The sequence below is a fragment of the Episyrphus balteatus genome, chromosome X, assembly GCF_945859705.1.
Source record: "Episyrphus balteatus chromosome X, idEpiBalt1.1, whole genome shotgun sequence".
Lineage (NCBI taxonomy): Eukaryota > Metazoa > Arthropoda > Insecta > Diptera > Syrphidae > Episyrphus > Episyrphus balteatus.
In genome coordinates, this window is record NC_079138.1 from 7,307,323 (window position 1) to 7,328,188 (window position 20,866).

Sequence of the window (20,866 nt, forward strand, 5' to 3'; positions counted from 1 at the left end):
TTTTTGTTATATCAAAAATTATGTTTTGTTACATAATATAGAAAAGTTGACTAGATTTATATTTTTTTTAATTTCATTTTTAATTTTTTAGAAATAATAATTCATATATGAAAAAAAAAATAGTAGGTAATCGCAAAGAAAAAAGATATTTTGAAAAATTTTAAGGATAGTAAAAACTCACCGGATTAGTTCAAATATTTCAGGCTTCTCACGCTCACGCTGTTTCATTCGCTCTTTCATGGCGGTTATGATCGAGTTGGCTTTATCTTCAGCGCCATGTTTTGAACTTTTTTCAGCAGCTCCTGTTATGCAAAGGGAGAGGGAAAATAATAAAAAAAAAAAAAACATTAGGTATGAGTACACAGTATTACTCTTAAAAAAAAAATTTTGAGTTTGAAAGTAAATATTTATTAACAGATTTTTGTATCACCCTAATTGCGATTTACAACTATCAATTTATATTTGATAGAAAAAAATTTCGATGTCTTATTTCTAAATTGACAAAGTTTTGAAAAATTGAAAAAATTTCTTTTAAAAGTTGAACAGTTTTCCCTTCCCATAAATTAGGCTTTGAAACACAAAATTTCATTATATATTGTACGTTGAGAAAGATAGTGTCACAACTCAAAAAGACCCGATTTTGATAATTCAACTCTGTAAGGTCAAGTTGTGATACTATCTTTCTCAACATACGATTTATCAACTATCAATTGATAGTGTTGACAATCGAAATACAGGTGTATATAAAAAAATAATTTTTGCTGCAACAAACTTTACAAACTTACTTTGTAGACAATCAGCATTAAGGAGATCCTTGCACTTTTCATGACATTTCACACCGCACTCTGTGCAACGAACACCTTGCCGGGCAATACCCCAAAGCAGACCTTCGCATTCGTAGCAATAAGTTGGTGATGTAGCCGTCCATAGTACAAAATTATGTGGTGTTGTTGATGAGATGGGATAGATGAGAGCCTGGAGGGCTTTTTTGTAAACGTGCATTTTCTAAAAATTATGATATTATAGAAGCACGTTATTTTGTGATATATATTTTTTTTTTAAACTCGCATTATATATCTGTGTTCATTTGCAGTTTTATACCAGTATTAAGTTACTTCAGAAAAAAAAAATAAAAAGGGCAGGTTCTGTTGTATACTAAAATACCTTCAATTTAAGACCTCAAATAGTCGATTATATCGGCCGAAAAAAAAACTGCAGCTGAGTACCTCTATGAAAAAAAAAGTCAGTAAATATGTATGTCATCAAGGACAAGTTATATAGTAATTCCATCATTTAGATATCTAAACTCTTCACGGTTGTTCTTTGTAATTGGGATTCATTTTCCTACTTCAAGATTTTGGAAAACCCTTGTTTAGAAACAGATATAAACAGATATTTGAAGCCTTTAATATATTTTCTGCAATAAACACAAGATAAACGAGTATTTCATATTAAGTTCATTTTCCTTAGGGCTTCTAGAACTATGGTCCAGGATAGGGATGTTGCGGATGTAGATTTTTTCACATCCGCGAATGGGAGTGCGCCTGCGGTATTTTGAAGTTCACATCTACAGATGAGGATGAGGATGTGAATGTTAAAGATCTTACATAAAAATTTAAATATAAATCAATTAAGTTATGATAGAATCCTTAAAAGCATCTTTGTTATTTGTATTTAATCAGAGAAGCTGAAAACAGGTGCTTTATACTTCATAAATAGTAATATTGTAGCCTTCTTCTCTGTATCAAGTTGGTTAGGCCCGCAAAGTCGGTACCCGACAAACAATTTTGCTTCTATAAAGCTTTACAGATGCTTCTGTTGCTTCTATAAAGCTTTATAGAAGCAAAATTGCCAAATAGAGTGACAAATCATCGTGCTATCGGTGATAACATTTTAAAGCCTTCTCGGTGAACATTTCACCATTTAAGAAAATTTTCCTCTTTTTTTGTGTCCGCACTTGACAAATCTAACAACATAGCTAGGTCGTTCTTTAAGCAGGTACTTTTGACGAAACCTGATGTCTTAGTCCTGGTTGTTCATCATACTTTTTCCTAGAATCTGTCATTCTCATCCTCTTAGCCCCTAGACAATTGGCCATAAAAGTGCCATTCTCAAAATTTTTAATTATAATATTGTCTTCATTAGTCTTTTCTTCAGTCACTCGACCTGATATTTTTTACTGTAACTTGTTTTGCAACTGCTTCCGCATTAAAACCCGCTTTGATTATTGTGGATGCATATGTCCAAATCAATGCGGAGGTTCCGCATATGCGGGTGCGGATGTGAATATTCGCAACATCCCTGGTCCAATGCGACACGCACGAACTTGCCCACAGGGAACACAACCTTTAATATCATTTATTCAGGAAAAAAAAACTTACCAATTCTTCATCATTAAGGGTTGCTCGAGGTACAGCTGATGTCAATCCAGCATTTCTTTTCGTTGCAGCCATGGTCTATTATTTTATGTTTAGTTTGATATTTTAATTTAAAGAATATTATCATTTTTAAATATAACCAAAAAAATATATATAAAAAATGGAACAAAAAAATTTTAATATAATTTATAAACCATAGCATAATTATTTTTTTTTTAAGAAAAATTACAAAAAAAAATCATCTAAGCTTACTCAGTTGTGAAACAAAATAGTAACAATTTTCTTCTTTTTTTATTTTATATTTTTTTTTTTATAATGCATTTTCTACATTTTAAAAAACATACATTTTTAATTTCAACTAAAATCAAAAACTCATTGGTAAATATTAATATATTGAAGGAAATAACAAAATCTATCATGCGTTGCAATGCATTTTATTTTATATTATTTTACTTTTTTTTTTTAATTTTGAACCATAATTTTTTTTTGAATTTTTTGTTTTTATTTTTTCATCAATTTTTTTTTTTATTTGAATTTCAGTGCTAAGTTTTTGTTAAATTGTAACTTTTAACTACATACGATTAAAAACTGTTTTGTTGGTAATATTTTGTGTGCAATACTATCGCATTTTGTTTTAAAGAATAAAATTGTACCTTTTTCTATAAGCTTTGTGTTCAATTAATTTTTTTTTAATAAAAAAAAAAAACATGCAAATATTATTTATAAGCTTTTAATATTTTTTAATAAGATTGGTTATCAGAGAAGAAAATTTTTTTTTTTTACTTGCTTTGTTAAAAGTCACTTTTAGAAAATATTTTTACTATTCTTAGAGGGATAAAACAAAACTGGTAGTAAGCCCCCTTGAAAAGTTACAAGCAATTTTTAAAGCAAAATTCTTCGGGTAACAGAAAAGTTCTTAAGTATCTTAAAAATAAATAAAAAATTAACTTAGCTCAATACATAAATTATAAAAAAAAAAATGAAAGAAGTTATAAAAATACGTAGTCAAACTGTTATAATATTAAAGTGACCTACACATAGGTGTAAATGATTTCTCAATTGAAGGGTCCAGGCGAAAAACAGCATAAGTCCATTCCAACTCATTTCGAGAAAAACGCATTTTAAAATTTTGTTTTGCCTAAAACTTAGTACTAAAAGCACAAATTTTATTTATTTTTTCAGCAAGGCTTAAATTTGTTTTATAAAAGTAAGGATCCTATTAGATAAGATAGTGCTCAGTAAATACTATAAGATCTCATCATTAGTTTATTTTTGACAAAAAGTGGACATGTGCCGTTTTTCCCCTGGACCCTTCAATTAGATATCGAAAACAATTTCGTTAGTAAATATGTATTGCAATAGGCGTGTTTTATTGGTACTCAGGAACAATAAAAATTGATTACTTTTATGTATTTATAATAAAATCCTTATTGTTGAACGGTCAAAAATGTATAAGTTTAAAAAAAAAAATTCTCCAACAAATAAAAAACAAAATCTTACTGAGATAAGTATTGAGTTACCAATAAAACACACCTAATATAAATTTTCCATGTCTTGACATTGAAAAGAAAACTTCGAATGATGATATGTTTAAGCAAATTATTCTAAGGAAATATATACAAATTTTATGAAAAACTAGCTGACCCGGATTTTCCAATACCAACAAAATAAATCTAATACATACACACAACTCCCGTGTCGCGGTGATTTTTATGAAATTGTGTGTCATTTCTGGTTGGTCTGAGAATCTGCAAACACTTTTTTTTCATACCCCTAAATGCTAAGGGTGGTCGAAACAATTTTTCTTTATTTTTTGGAATGAGATGGTTAAGGTGGTTCAACAAAATTTGTGCTTATCTTGTTTTGAACGATTTTAATGAAATTTTGTGGGCATATCGGGTTGCACACATTATTGTTTTACCTACTCTTCACTCTCCTGAAGAATCTAAAAAACACACTCCAACAACCAACTAATTACAAAATCTATCATAATTCTTGAAAAATTAAACCCTAAAATATACACGCCTTTATGAGTCAAGTTGCGATGAATAGGGCTATCTTGAGCCGTGCTATGTATTGCATTTTTTTGCATCTCACCTTTTATAGTAATAAAACAATTATTATATTTATTAAATGTGATTTATTTGACATCAAAATGACAAAACATCTAATATTTTGCGACAGAAAAAACAAAAAACATACAAAAATGTATCGCAATATTAAAACACTTTATTTTTCGACAAAAAAATTGCGATTAAAAAACATTGGTTGATCTTAGAATGTTAAAAATTTGAAGTTATATGTATTTTTCAATAGTGGTCATAAATTAAAAAAGAAAAAACATTATGCTGGATCACTCTAACCATGAAAAATAGTTGTTGGCAGATTCTCAGACCTATTCGATATGTGTACAAAATTTCATAAAAATCGATCCAGCCGTTTTCGAAGGAATTTGATAATAAACACTGCGACACAACAATTTTATATATTAGATGTACAATCCTAGTTAAACTTCGTTACATATCGATGAGAAATTAGTTTTTTTTTTATGTTTTTCTCTTTACAGCTTTATTGAAGCCCTGATATTACTCTAACATTTCTAAACAAAACAAAAAAACTTTCTAGTTTCAATCTGTATTTGAAAAGATACACACTTAAAACGGGTAGAAATTAGTAATAAAGGTCAACAAAAGAATATTAAAGAAATTCGGCGAATATTAAAAAAAATATTTAATGCCCAAATTTTGCATTGATTTTTTTTCAATTATTATTATTATTTTTAATGCTAATTTTTTTCGGTCGCAATAAATATTTTTTTTTAAATTTCAAATGTATTGTTTTTCAAATGATATTTTTACAATTCTGGTCAAAATATTGTAAACTTTAAAATTTTTCAGCAAATAATGCAAGTAAAACTTCTTTTTTGTAACGCCGAACCTGTGTTAAATTTTTCTTTTGACCTAGCCATTTGAACTCTGACTACACGGAGAAAAAAAGAGCACCTTAAAATAAGATGATGCCCACCTTAAATCCCACCACCTTAAAACAGTACGATATCCGCCTAAAATAAGTGGATTCCGCATAAACTCTGTTAAATTTAAGATGAAGTTCTTTTAATGTGAATTTTCATCATGCAGAAATCCGCTTAATTATTTAAGGTAGTATCAGTTTATTTTTAGGTGGTCTTTTTTCTCCATGTAGGCGATTTTAGTAAATATAAATTAATGGGTCAAAGTAAAATGTAAAAAAAAAAACTATGAAAGCTTATGTTTTATTGTTTTTTTAAATTATTATTTTTAAACACAACGCTACTAATAACCATGACGAAGCAGTAAAAAGTAGTGTCAAAAAATGCCTCTAAAATAGCGATTTAAAATTTAACTAAAAAAATTACTCAAATGAGAATTAAAAGATTGCATGCTCAATTAAAAAAATCGGTGCAAATTTTTGCCAACATTTTTTTTTTTACCAGCATAAAATAAAAATATTGTGAAATAAGGTAAGAAAATATCTTAAAAGAAATTAACAAAAAAGAAAAAAAAAACTTGCTGCTGAACTATGAATATATTTATATAAGAGAAAGCTCCGAATAAAGACTATAATCTGGCATTTGTTTTATTAAATTCTTAGCGAAGACTATAAAAATTTTCAAAGAACGAAGAACAAAAAAAAAGAATAACAAATACAAGTGAAAAAAAATTCTTTGAATAGAATATAACAAAATAAAATTAAAAATAGTAAAATTTTGGAAAACAAAATTTAATGGACATATACCTTGAGCACCTTTATGGGTCCAATATTTATTTTTAAGAAAATATTTTTTTCAGTTTTTTTTTAAGAGACGCGCAAATGTAAAAAAAATATACAAGCATGGTTAATAACTATGATTTCTTTTTTTTTTTGTTTTGTGTTTTTTTTTTTTTTTTAATTAGCTTATTAATAAAACGGAGGGTCTTAGTGATATTTTTGAACTTTTTTTATGTTTGCTTTAATTTAAATTTTTAAATTGATAATTCTAGTAATAAGAAAATATTATTTTAAATTCTTTAATTTTATCGTTTTGTGTGATTTTCTGTGTTTTTTTTTTTTTTTTGTTTGTTTTTAAATTGCAATGACATCAAATACTGTTCTTTGTAGAAATAATAAAAACAAAAAAAAACAAAGAGGTGTACTTACAAGTTCTGATACGAGTGGAATTGATTTCCTCCTGGGTCGAATGTCAGGCATACTATCGATATTGCTATAGAAGGGATTATCACCCGGATGACCATTGCCTCGGCCTCCGACATCACCTGGTCCTGATCCATTCTATTGTGGGGGAAATTAATTAAAATATATGTTTGTTAGCGGAAAACACAGCGGTATAATTTATTTTATTATATTTTTAAGAAAGGACTGAAGCAATGGAAAATATTGTTAGCTTTTGCGGTAAACGATGTTTACTTTAAATCTTGAGTTAACCTGTCTCTGGGATGATATAAAATGCGAAAGGGTTGTTTTCAGTGACAATCCAATAAAAACAGAATTTGTGAAGATGAAACCAGTTACTCCAGTAAAGTCAGATCATAAACCTATAACGACCCTTAAAACTAAACCTCTGTTTTGGGTAAAAATCCCGAAAGCCGAAAACTCGAAAATCCAAAATTCAGAAAATTCAAAATCCAAAAAGCCTATATCCCCAAAAATCCATAAAATTTTTCGTTTTCTATAATTATATAATTTTTTTGGATTTCGATTACGGAAAAATAGGCCAAAGTTTTTTTAGTTTTTCTGTTTCATTTTTGAGGTTTTGGCTTTTCTGGATTTTGTATGTTCATGAATTTTGAGTTTTCAGGATTGTTGCTTTTCGTGATTCTAAGTAGGTATTCGGGATTCTGGATTTTTGGGTTTCCGAATTATAGGGGTTCTAGATTTTCTGGATTCTGGGTTTTCTAAAATTAGAATTTCTGATTTTGTCCGTCTCCCCTAAATCTCCACTAAGCTCAGTTGGGACTAAGTAACTAAGTTCTTCATTGTTTTTCAAGTTTATAGCCTTTTTGTGGAATGATCTTACCTTTTCTTTGTCCTTAGACAGCTCTTCTTCTTTGGCTTTATCCTGATTGTTACGCTCTTCGAGCTTCTTTTCTTTGAGAGTTTTAAGTAGTTTCCATTTACTGCTGCCCAATGCACAACCATTAGCAACCGCTGAACCTTCCATACTTGCACTTGACTCTTGACTATTGGCCTTGCTGAGGCTGGTTTTCTTCACAACACCATTAATGATTTTACTTTTGCCAACAACATCGGCTTCTTCGTCATCAGTTGTTGGTGTTTTTGAGGTGGTTTCCTCCATGTGTCCATTCATTGTTGTAGATGTTGTTTCTGACGTTTTAGAAGTAGGAACAGGTGTTTCTGTTGTCTCGTCTTGATTGCTTTCCTCCATTTTTTGAACCAACTGCTGCTCTAACTGCTCCTCGCTTTGGTCATGTTTTTTTGCTGGTTGTTGTTGTTGGTTTTCCTTAAATTCATTGTAGTTCTGCTTAAAAGTTTTGAACACCTCTCCGTAATCTTGTTTTTCTTCTTCCTCTTGATTGTCACTCATGTCAGTTGGCGTATCGGGTCCAGATGTAGCACCGGATGACTGACTAGCGTTTTCATCTTCAGATGCAACGTCTGCAATATCTTTGTCATCGGTAATGATTGGTTCAGGAGGTACTTCATATTTAATATTTGTTGTAGGTGTTGTGCGACGCTTTGCAGGAACGACCAATCCATGATTAGGCTCAACAACTCGAAGATCACCACGATCCTCGGCGCATGAGGAGTATGGTGATGACGAGGATGAAAACGGAATATCATCGGCACTATCTTCGGCATCAGTTGGCATTTTTCTAACATTCCTTTGACGTTTCTTCACTTTTTTTACTTTCTTCAACTGCCTCTGTTGCTGCTGCTGTTTTTGTTGTTGATCATGCATCATATTTGCCTCAACCATGTTCAGTTCTTTTAGCATTCGCTGTTCTTCAGCGTCATCGTTATCCTGCCAGGCACTATGAACGTCTGTTACTTTAGCAAACTTTTCGTAAATATTAAGCTTTGGATTAGTGATGACTGCCGATGGCATGCGCTGATGATGAAAGTGCCCCTGGACACTTGGAGTTTGTGGTAGGATGTGATGATGGTACTGTGTGGGAATAGGTGGCAATTGATAGTGTGAATGGCGACCATTTGACATAGGAAATTCTTCTTCAGATGGAACAATATCTTTGTTCTGCTGGTCATCATCAGAACCGACGGCGGCATCTTCAATACCATCTTCTGTTTCATCTATTTCAAAGCTTTCATCTAACACTTTAACATTGCACTTGAGCTCGTCGAGCACATTTGTCATCTGTTCCTTGACTTGAGGATCTGGCTGATATAGCAGAATGGAATTTGTTGGAATAGCGAATGTTGTACCATCCAGCTGGCCAGTACCAAGTTGATCGATTTGTGAAAGCAGACCCTCCTGATTCATCTGGGCATCGAGTTGGGCTTGCGTTTCAAGTTCTTCTAGCTGCCGCAGCTCATAGCAGAAATATTCATCATCAGTGTCAATGCTATCTTCGGTACTTTGCCGTCGAGAGGAAGAAACGGTGCGATAGGAATGTTGACTTCGGTTGTCGTCGTCGTCGCGTACGCCCGATGGAATATCTAAGGAAGCCTGTGAGCGTTGGCCATATTTAATGTTTCGAGACATCGACATGGATGACGTCGACACCAGGTTACCATTGTGATAAGGGATCGTGGTGGGTTGAGTCATAACTATGGTCATTATTTGGGGCTGACTAAATCCCATTGAGGTGCAGACCTCATCCACATCGTCATCTTCTACGTACATGGAGTGAGTCTTTTGCAACTGAGGGCCACCTGTTGAGGATAATCTTCTCTCGGGCGCTGGCGCTGGGCTTTCGATGTCTTGAATGGGTTCTGGATCAGGTTGGATCTTAATGTCTGGAAGGGACATTTGATCTTGTGGAGTAACAACTTGTTGTGGAGCTTCTTGATCTTCAAACTCAGATTCTTTGTCTAGCGGATGACTTTTGATGGCATCGCCAACAGTCGGAAACATTGATTTAAAGAAGACATCACCGTTATTTTCGGTTGACGAGGCCGAGGGTTCTGTTGGCGTACGATGCACCTTGTTAACAACTGCGTATGAGGCTTCTTCTTTTTCTTCACGTGTTGGTGGTGACAATGCAGACGGTTGTATTTGGTATGAGTCTATAGACGCCGAACGAACTCTTTGCACAACGATGTCAAGTCTCATACTATCTTCTCTTCGAGATCGTCTAGCAAGTTGATGTTGATGTTGTTGGTAGCCATCATCCAACGAAATTTGGCGATCTTGTTGGTTATATTCTGAGCACCTATTTTCATCTGTGACGCTATAAAAGTCTGAGTCATTCTGCAAGGAGTTTCTCGAATCACTAACTGTATTATCGTCGTTATCGGATGAAGTAAAATTAGGCATTTCCTCTCCAGGATCCGACATACTCGAGCCAGGACGAGCTGCGCCAAAGCTATAACGCCGATAAGTTTTGGCTTTTTGCATCAAGTTGCTTACAGTAGAGGAGAGTGAGCGTTTCTTTTTCCTTGAACCTGAACCCACCATGCTTGCTGATGATGATTGCTTTTGAGCACCTGTATGAGTTGCACGTCGAGTCATGGGAGGAACTTTTGAAAATCGTTTCATTAAGTCAAGTCCATGAACCTTTTGATGATGTTTGTCTGGATAGTGCTGTTGTTGTTGTTGTTGTTGCTGATGCTGTTGATAAGGACCAGGACCAGGACCATAGCCATCATGCTCGACATTCATGTCTAAGGACTGTGATCGATTGTGTTTGCTCATGCGTTTCAACCGCAGATCAGGCAAAAGATGACTAATTTTTCCCCATACATGGAACTTGCCACCGTGTTTTTCTCCTTGTAGTTGGATCTTTTGCTTGTGCTTACTCGTGTGTTGTTGTTGCTGTTGCAGCTGATGGTGGTTTGAACGATTTGTATGTTGTTGATGGTGATGATATGAATAGAATGATGATGATTGCTGCTGGAAGTCCTCTCCAACATTCGTTGGAAGACTTACGTAAGCAGATGAACGATTTATCAGGTAAGATTGTTGTGAAGCGTTTCGTTGTTGTGGTTGCTGTTGTTGCTGAATCTGATGCTGATGCTGATGCAAGTCATTGATATGTTTCTGCTGTTGTTGTTGCTGGTGGAGTATTTCCAGCTGTTCCAAATGTCGGCTAAGTTGTGACGATGATGGCTGGGAGGAGTAACATCGATAACGCGCCCTTGCACCATTTCCATAGTCTCCTCCTTGGCCACCAATATAATCCAAATTGTTACTGCTATTGTAATCTGTCAAGCTATTTGACGATGGATAGTAAACCAGACGATCAGTGAGATTTCGGTGCTTTTGGGTAGCGGTTTCGATTTCATCAATATCTGTCTCCTCGTAAAATGGTGAAGTCTGGGAGCTGCTTCGACTGTTTCGGCTGATTCGGTCTCGATCTCGTTCTCGATCTCGGTCACCGCGTGCATGACGAACTTGCAACGGGTCCTTGGATGAAGTTGGTGATTTTTGATCAATGATTGATGGTGACTCTCGAGGTGGCTGATCATAGAAATTCTGTTCGGTCTGATTTCTTATCAAATCAGGGAAGTTTTGTATAGAGTCGGAGGTTGGTGATGATGTACCTCCAACTCCAGCCACTGCCACCGATGGAGATCCTTCGATGGCAGCAGCAGCAGCAACACGTGATGCACGTTTTGCATGTTGCTGTTCATCCCAGGCCAACATTTCATCCACAGTACCACTATTCTTACCCAATATACGCTCACGTTGTGCATCAAACATCGATTTATTCTCATACGCCGAGCAGATTGGCATGTTCTTCGAAAGCTCCTTAATATAATTGAGGTTCTCTTCGGAGAACATGAAGTCATTCCTCTCGGAACAGGAGAGCGATGTTGTTGTGCTTAAAATTGTTGGTATCTGTGAGCATGCTGTAGCGATTGTCACCGATCTGGTGTGTGTAAATTTTGACACCATCGCTGAGTTGAATGGATTGCTATTGCTATCATCCAATAATATTGAGCTGTTGGACTTGCCCGCCATCGGCCTAGAAGTTGGTATGATCGGTGATCTTTCCCAACTGCCACCGCCTGAGATACCACTTAACGAGCTCAGACCTGAATCAGATTTGGCTTTCTTTGGCAATAGCTGCTGTTGCTGTTGTTGTTGTTGTTGAAGTCGATGTCTTTGATAACGTGAAGCAGCACTCCCAATGGAAGAGGAATGGCTTACAGGAACTTGGCTCAAAAGCTCAATCCGTCCAATTTCGTCTTCCTCTTCCAAATCTTTCTGTTCTATTCCAATTTCATCCTTTCTCATTATAACTCCTCCTTCAAGTGACTCTTTACGTCGATGCATCTGCAGAATGTCAAAGTGAAACGGATTCATCGTTGAAATTTCTTGACTCTCATCGATGATAATGTTATTGGTATCTTCATCGATATCAAAGAAAACCTCTTCAACTTTAAGCTCTTCATTTGTCGGTGCTGGGGGCGGTGGACTTTGAGATGTATTGCACAGCAAATCCTCATCGCAAAGTGTCGAAAAATCATCAATCTTCCTTTCATAACAAGGATTTTGTAAATGCAACAAGAACAACATCGAATTGTGTCGTTCGAGAGATTTTTTCAAAGACTTGATGTATTCGTCGTTGTTGTAAATATTATTACTGCTAGACCTATGATCAATAGTATCGCCGTGTCGAAAAATCTCTTGTTCGTGTTCAATATCAACGTCTACATAGTTTTCAGTGCCAAAGCACCCGTACCGTTCCGACTCACTGGTACTTCTCTGTCTTCGATGCATTTCAGTCTCTTTGGTTTCAAGCAGTTTTAACTGCTCGTTCAAGTTTGAATTATGGCGGATGAGTTGAGCACTATAACTATATTCACCATCTTCGTCATCGTCATCTCCTCTCAATATCACACTAGAATCAGCGTTGTGCATCAACTGTTGCTCTTTCAACGGTGCCGGAGATGGACAAACAATGTCTGATGGACCAATAAGTTTCTTCAATGTTGCTATATTTCTATTGAGTTTCTCCATTATAACGCTGAACTTCCTGCCAGCACCAATCTGATCACCCTGATCTTTCTCAGTTTTGCTAATTGGATTGAGTAAAAGGCCAATCAGGTTTTTATCAACTTTTTTTATTTGTTCGAAGAACGCACTTTCACGTTTTATAAGCTTTCGTAGTTTTGACATTTCCGAGGGAGTTAGCTGGCTTAAGTCTTCAATTTTATTAATGCCACCTATAATAACGGTAACCAGGTCATTCTGTTGCTCCAAGCTCAAATTGGACACACTTTCAGTGGTCGAACCTCCTGCTGCTGTACCATCTCCAAAAATCTCTTGGCGAAGAAAACTACCCATGTCATTATAAGCATTCGAAATTGACGACGTGTACTGAGGAAATGAGTTTTTAGCTGTGGTGGTGATAGTTGCAGTTGTATTAACTGTCGTGATGACAGCAGAAGCGTTTGTTTTTGTAGCTGCTAGCACTGACTTGAAATTATTCAACATGTCCATTTCAGAGTGTAGTTGCTTTTTATTTCTCAAAGACTTTCTGGATGGGTCAGTGGATCTAAGTGCTGGGCCGGTATTCGGTAAAATGCTGACTGATTGAGTGGTGACAATTATTGATTCGACAGCAGATCGACTGATGATGGTTGAAGAAGATATCGAAACAGATGGTTCTTGAATTAAGTCTTCGTTATCTTCATAGATCATGCCGAGGGAGGACATTGGACGTGAGTGAACACCTCCTGTATGTATGGATGAAGTATCTGTTTGCATTGTCCCTATGTAGTCATCACGATATGCTTGATTTAGTGTTTTGTAAAATTCTTCGTTCATATCATCGCCACCTCCTTCTCCACCTCCTCCTCCCGAGTCATCAATCGGCACTGCCATCAATCTTCCTTCTGCGATCTTAGAGGCTGGTCGGCGAAAAAACTCATCGGTTTCATTGCCATCTTCGTCACTCAGCCTACCAAGTTTACTTTTGTATTTCTCGCGATTTACTTCGGCCGAGTTACGAAAAAAATTATACTCCTGTCGCACTTGATCATAAGGTGTTGATTCTTCGGCGTTATCATCGACTACGGCGACAACGCCTAACTGAAGCATTTCCACCATATCATTCATACTGTAAAGGTTTTCACTGTCATTATTTACAGCAGCAGCAGCTCTGAATTCTCGTTCTCCTAGCATTTGAACTTTGAGCTTGGCAAGCTCTTGTTCTTGGTGGGTGTCATAATGTTCGATGTCTGAATCGGAGTATAATTTTTGTCGCAAGCGATTTTGAATGTCTTGGAAGCTTTTGGTAATTCTGCTGCTCTTCATACCCAGCTCATCTAACGATCTAGTTGTTGCTGATGAATGCAGAGGCTTTGAGGAGATTCTCGTTGCCAGAGGAATTTTATTAAATGCAACAACACTGCCGCCGCTGGCGGATAACGTTGGCTCAAGAGCTTCATTTTTAAGCTCTTCCAGAAGATTGTTGAAATCATTTGTCGATGAAGGATTGTGAAGAATCTCAATGCCAGATTCATAATCATCAGTTTGAAGCAGTGGCTGCTGCTGTTGCTGCTGCTGTTGGGATGCAAATAAGTTGTCAACACCTTTTGAACGACCATGTCCATGCAACTGCATTAAATTAGAAACCACCACTTGTTGTTCAATAGTAATTCCCTCCAACTTGTCAAGTCGTACATACATCTTTCCATATTCGCTAGAAAGAAGATCGAGGGCTCTCCAAGCGAATTTTAACTCCGTTTCAAGAAGGCTGATTCTTGTTGAGATTTTTTCCATGTAATCTGAAATTATGTAATCTGAGTGTTGCTGGCTGTTGTACAACTGACTTAAGTGTTGGTCACTTGTCATCGAAGTCATTCCGCCTCCTCCAACGGCTCCGTCAGTTGTTGTTGAATTAATACTCATGTTCGATTGATGATGCGAATGTAAATTTAAATGGGCTTGATGCTGATGCTGCAATTGTTGCTGGATATTCAGCTGTTGCTGGGTAATTGAATTGGCCATCATGATGGTGGTACTGCCACTCGCACTCACACCTCCCAATGAATGTGAATGTGGATTGTTGATCTGGGAGCCTTGGTTTTGATTTTGGACTTGTTGCTGGCGATGATGATTTTGTTGCTGCATCCGAGTGGAGACTATGGGACTACAAGGACTCGAATGGATTTGTGTTGGCGCATTTTGTTGAGGATTCGTATTCAAGTCGTTGGCATTATCTGAAGGCAGCGGCTGCGAATGCTGTCTTCCCATAGCAGTCATTAGCTGTTTGTGATGGGGCTTTGGTGATGAAATCATTTGGAGTTGTTGTTGTTGCTGTGGTGTTGGTGATGGATTCATTTGATATTGAGGTCGTAAGAAATGATGCTCTTGATTTTGAAAGAATTCCAACGATCCCATTAAAAAAAAAATTAGCCTTTTTTTTTGTTCTTATGTTTGTTTTTTTTTTTTTTTGGAATAAGTTCAGTTCACTATATTTTTTGTACTTTTGTAAAAAATTAAGTACAAAAACTTTTATTTAAAACATTTTATTTTTTTTAGCTCAGAAATAGTAGTAATATTGATTAAAGTACACAGGATAAACTTATTTTTAAGACACATATAAAAAAAATGTAAACGGTAAACGAAAATATATATAGTTAGTTTTTTTTTTAAGTGAAAAGTTTTTTGAGTCTTTGTTTGTTGTTGGTTTTGAGATTTGTTTTTGTCTTCATATACAAAATATGTTTAAAAAGTTGTATTTTTTTTATAAGTTTTTAATAAGTAAATTGTGCGTCGCAATATTTTGTTAAAATCAGTTCCTGAAAACAGAAAACCGTTGCAATAATGTAGGTGAAGTGTGAGTAGGGTATGAAATATTGAAAAAAAAAAAAAATAATAAAAAAGATACAGCTTAAAAGTCTTAAAAATGAGACTCGTACAAAAACTGTCCGGCGGTGTAATAAATGGCACATAAATAAAAGTTTCAATTGTAAAGCCTAGGACGCAGATCGCGCTAAATTTTTGATGACATTTTTTTGTCTCCCTTTTTTCTTGACTTATTTTACGTAAGCTAAATTGACAAAAAAGTACAGTTGGAAGAGGAAGTTGAATTTTCTACCAACTCGGCTGAAATTCTTAAATAAAATTTAGCGCTGCAAAATTTTTGAGATAGTTTTGTTTGGGAGCTGAAATTCAGCTCGATCTGCGTACAAGGATTAAGAAACGAAATAAAGTAGAGAACAATATTAACCAGATTTTGTCAGTGGTGTGTATCTGTGGCGGATCTTAGGTGCGGCCAAATTTTATGGGTACAAAATCGAGTTCGACCAACGTTGGTCGAACTCGCATGTTAACATTCCCTATATAAAACAACAGATTGTTTTAGGATATGTAATTCTAAGGGAAAAGGGCGCTCGAAACGTCATAATACAATTTATTTCTTGCAGAATTAAAACACCATTTTTAAATGATTTTGGTTACAAAACGAATGCAAAGGAATTTTAAGAATTGAAAATCGGTTAGAACCGTTTTTTCTAAATTTTGTTTTTATACATATATCAAATTTTTCTAACATTTTTCAAAAAAAAAAGTTAGTTTGCCATTTTGAAGAAATAATTAATTTACGCTTAAAAACGAGTTTTCAAAAAATTGAAATATTTCATAAGAATCCAAAAATGTGTCACATATTTGAAAATTTTGTAAAATTTTAATAATACGGTTATTTAAATGCTTTTGTAAAAAAATTTTCGTTGAAATCGGGTAAGTCGTGAAAGAGATATTCAGAAACAAAAAAAAAAACCGTTCCATTGCAGCTACTGTTAAATAAAGGTTAAAACAGTTTTTTTCTTATTTTAAAATTATTTGCTTTGCCCCCGGAGCCAGCAACACTAGATCCGCCACTAGTGTGGTTTAATGTTTGTGTGTTTGGAATACCCTAGAACACAATGATTTATTTGACTTTCATACACTTTAATATGCTGTAAATTTATTTCTAACAAAACTATGATCTTTTTAGAGAAGTTTATCAATTTTGATGAAAAGTAGACCAAAATCTCGGAACAAGATTTGGTTTACAGATACACGGTTAAAAATTCTGTCGTAGCTTTTAAGACAACTTTTGCGATTTTTCAATACTAAAAAAATAAATTTTTATAATTGTAATAACATAGTTTTTAAATAATTTTTTTTATTATTTTCAAAGACTTTTGTATTAAAACCCATATTTTGAATAGAAAAACCATATTCAAAATTATTAAATATACTGTGTCTAGATAAAAATTAAAATTAAATACTCGTCTTCTTTTGTATTAATACAAAAATATTAAATTTAAATCAAACTGTATTTAAAACTTAAACGAAGGGGGAAGCTATTTTGAAATAGAAATTAAATATCTTGTGTTTGTATTCAATGTTACCATGAACTAAAAAAGAGTGTACAAAAGTATTTTGTTCTTAAAAACTCATAATTTGTACGCTTTGTGTTTTTTCGAAGTAAAATGTATGAATTACTGAATAAATTTGACTGGTAATAAGATTTGACTTCACATAAATTGTGAAACAATATCACCATTTTTACCACCATTTATCATTTACACTTTCAGAAATGTTTTGTTTTATTTTAAAGAAGTAACTTAAAATAATAAAAAAGAAAAAACAAAGAAATATCATAATCCTTGATTTTTAATACAAAAATATTGAATTTCAATAAATATAATATTAACACATTAAAAAATTAATTCATTCTAAGTGTTAAATTTAAGTAATCTTTTTGGTGTTGCTCAAATTTTCGTAAAATCTACCCTTAAAATGTTTAGCAGTGTCTATAGTTCTTTAAAAGAACTTTGAAAATTTTTAAACAACTTTTATAGTTTTATGGAATTTTTATGATTAAAATTTTATGAAAACATGGGTAAAAATAGATAATTTTTTTTTTATTTATTTATTTACAAATTGTTTAGACCGTTTACTCATTAAAATTCAACCATGTACAGATACAGAATAAGGGACATCCTAACCTACATATGTATACAGACAGACAAACTTATATCCAGATAAACGTAGTACAAATCACTAATCTCTACAAATAAACTATAAATATACAATTCACCTACAAGCAAGTTTGTGTGATCTGGAATTCTACATTTTTGACAAACTGTCAAAGTCTCAGATATTTAATGAAATTTCTATTTCAGCTTTAAGGCTTGAAAAAATACAAAAAAAAAAAAATCAAGTTTTGACCTCAAAAAAATGGACAGTCCAAGTATGAGAGAAGAAAATAGGGGAAATGCGCAGGAAGCAAAAAATTAAAAAAAAAAATATCCTTTCCCATATTATTGCCTTAAACGCATTTCCTTAACGAAAAAAAAAATATATACCTATATATATTTTAGTGAGAAAGGAAAAACGAGTCAGTCTTCACTGCCGCCGCCGCCGCTGCTGTCGCAGTTCATTTGAAAAGGATCTGCTCTGCTAATGAATGAGTGCTAAGACAAGCGCACTAAAAATTCAACCCCATATAGGTAAACTACACACATAGAGTCTGTCCTCTCTCCATGAAGTTAAATTCAATCAAAAACTAAAAAAAAAGGACAACATGTTGGAATAAAATTCTTTTTTATGCATTTTTTAAGAGTCACTTAGTGTTAAGTTGTGTTCTGGTAATTTAAAACAAGAACAAAAAAAAAAAAAAAACAAAACAAACAAAATTGGTCCTAGGCTACGATTATGTATTGTGTTTTGTGTGAGTTCACCACTGTTCCTAGGTTTTTATTCTTCTCTTCCTGAATCCTGTGACATACATTTTCTTACACACGCAGTCTCTCTATTTTATTCCTCCTTAATGAGGAAGTTTTTAAGATTTTTTTTTTATTCGTTTCGGTTTTTTTTTCGAGTTCACTGCACTGATGTTTAATTGATTTTGGGATAGAAATTTCTTATTTTAGTTTTCTACACTTCCAAAATGTTGTTTACTCGAAATGGTATAACGATGACAACGAATACGACAACAACAACAGAAAACGAGAAGTTGTTGGGCAGGTAGGTATGTGTCGAAGGTTGAGAAGAGTCTGGATCCTGTTTCGTGTGTCCGGTTTTTCTTTCCTATTTTTTGATAACTTTTAGTCCCTTAGATTTATCGTAAATTTGACGGAATATATTTATGAAAAACCAATGAAATACACACAAGTATGAGGGTAGTATTTATGTTCCCTTAAATACCAGAAGATTAATCAAATTTATGTCAATGTTTTTTTTTTTTTAACGAAACCGAAATGTAAATATGCACAGATAACACAATGATTAGAATATTGTTTCGGATTTTTTGGCAAGATAAAATATTTTCTGGTTTTAATTTAAAGTTTTTTTCCTCTTTAACTTTCTTTCTAGTATACCGACAAACGTCAATCCTTTAAATCCTGTGATGTGTACCCTTTCAAAAATGAACATTTTCCTATATACTCTCATATATCCTGTCCCTATTTTTTTTCCACTTAATTTGTTACAGTTTTAGTTAAAATTTGAGAAAAATACAAAAAATTAAATAAAAGAAACACTATATTGGGCGGGGAAATTGTATATATTTTCAAATGAATTAAACATTGTTATTATTTTTTTTTTTCATTTTCAACGAAATTTTAAGACTTTTAAGCTGGAATTTGATTAAGTTTTGAGGTTTTTTTTTTATTTTTTGAGTCACCCACATATACACATTGGATGTGTGATATGGCTTTTTCTATATATGTATATTAATTGAAATTAAGGAAAAAATGTTTGATATTAACACACACATTTTTTGGTTCACATTCAAATTAACGGTATCTGTATCTTTTTACGATTTTCCATCCGACACATAATTAATTGGGAAATTAATTAAGAAAAATAATGCAAAACATTAAATTCATTTAAAAATGATTTTAGTTTATACACATTGTTTTTTTTTTTTTTTGTTGCTTTTCAACAAAATACAAAAATTTATATTTTTTAATACATTTTTGTTTTGTTGTGTGTAGACAGAGATGATGTGTGCGGATAAAATATACACGCGAATGATTTTAAATAGAGCCGCGGCGATGTAAACAAGCTAAAGTCTTTATGCGACTGGTTGTTAGGTTCACACTGTCTAAAGGTTAAAAGTTTTTAAGAGTTAAGAAATTTCGTCCATATAAAAAAAAACGTTGTCGTTTTTTTTGGAGTTTTCCTTTTTCTTCCTACTGTTGGTGTTGGTGTTGGTGGATGGTGCAAGTGGTTGGTATTGCACAGCCCCCAAAAACTACCTACGACGACGTCGATGATGATTACATTTTTTTTTTAAATGAATACGCATACTCGCTCTTATTTTGAAAACATGTATGCTCAGACTCGGTTCAGGCATCATTTCATCGGGCTCGTCATCGTCGTCGTCACAGGAGTCAGGATAGGATAGAAAAGGAGGATACCAAATATAACTCAGAGCGTGTAAAGGAATTTTCTCCGGATCAAGGAATTTCTATGAAATAGAGGAGAGAAAGGCAGAGTGATGGACAAATATTCAAGCTATTTCCCACTAACATAATTTCATACCTACTCTTTTTTTTCCAATGAAAAGAGATGAAGGACTACAACACACAGGGTGTAGGAGGATTCCTTCCTTTTTTATATATATTTTTTTGTGAAATATTTAGCTTTAATCAAAATTTGTATGATATTTGTTTCCTTTATAATATCGTTCTTATGATACTTTCTTGCAAAACAAATAGGTAGGTTGTTGATGGAGGTCGTTTTGGAATTGTTGAGACTTGTTATGTTTTTCTAACCGGGGGAGGACAGAAAATAGTTTTTTTTTTAATGAAACCAGTGAATAGTTGCATGAAAAAAGACATTTAAAAGAAATTTGTGAAAAAAAATGTTTTTTTTTAACTTTAAGTCCGAAATATTAATTAATTTTTTTTTTTTTTTATATAAACATTTTTCTCTTAAAATTGTATGTGGTTTGTTTAATACATTTTGTTGCGTTACTATTTATATACCTAAGTTTTATTTACATCACAGTTGTAAAATTAAGTCTGGTTGGATAGCTCTCTTCCCCTGTGCCAGCCAACGACATTTAAGATTTGAAGTTAATGATGTTGCTATTCGAATAAGAAATTATTTTATTTAGCTGAACTTGTGGTTTAATTTACAAAATAGATAAACGCTTACACTATTACATTTTGAAATGCTTAAATTTTGCTAAAATTAGGTACGCTAAAAATTTTTGATTAATTTTTGAATGAACCTAAAATTAAAAAAAAAAAAAAAAACTAGAAATGCGTTAAAACGACACGAACCCCCTCTCACGTTTCTTTGAAGAAATCCTTTATCGAAATCCTTGAAACTTTGGCATTTTCCCATATATTCGCAA

At 33.4% G+C, this 20,866-nt stretch overlaps 1 protein-coding gene across 12 annotated transcripts in view; it reads right to left on the minus strand.

The window, feature by feature from the left end:
- LOC129920736 (uncharacterized) overlaps positions 1–20,866 on the minus strand; it is a 91,141-nt gene that overhangs the window by 38,890 nt on the left and 31,385 nt on the right. For 6 of the 12 annotated variants that reach the window (XM_056002318.1, XM_056002319.1, XM_056002320.1 and 3 more), the window contains 4 exons: positions 6,555–6,686; positions 2,382–2,456; positions 786–1,005; positions 182–302 (listed from right to left, as the gene is read on the minus strand). In XM_056002318.1, coding sequence (XP_055858293.1) covers positions 182–302; positions 786–1,005; positions 2,382–2,456; positions 6,555–6,686 — 548 coding nt within the window. Of the gene's footprint in view, positions 1–181; positions 303–785; positions 1,006–2,381; positions 2,457–6,554; positions 6,687–7,431; positions 15,417–18,287; positions 19,976–20,866 lie in introns of those variants that run through there. The other 6 variants (XM_056002308.1, XM_056002314.1, XM_056002309.1 and 3 more) reach the window with 4 other exon arrangements.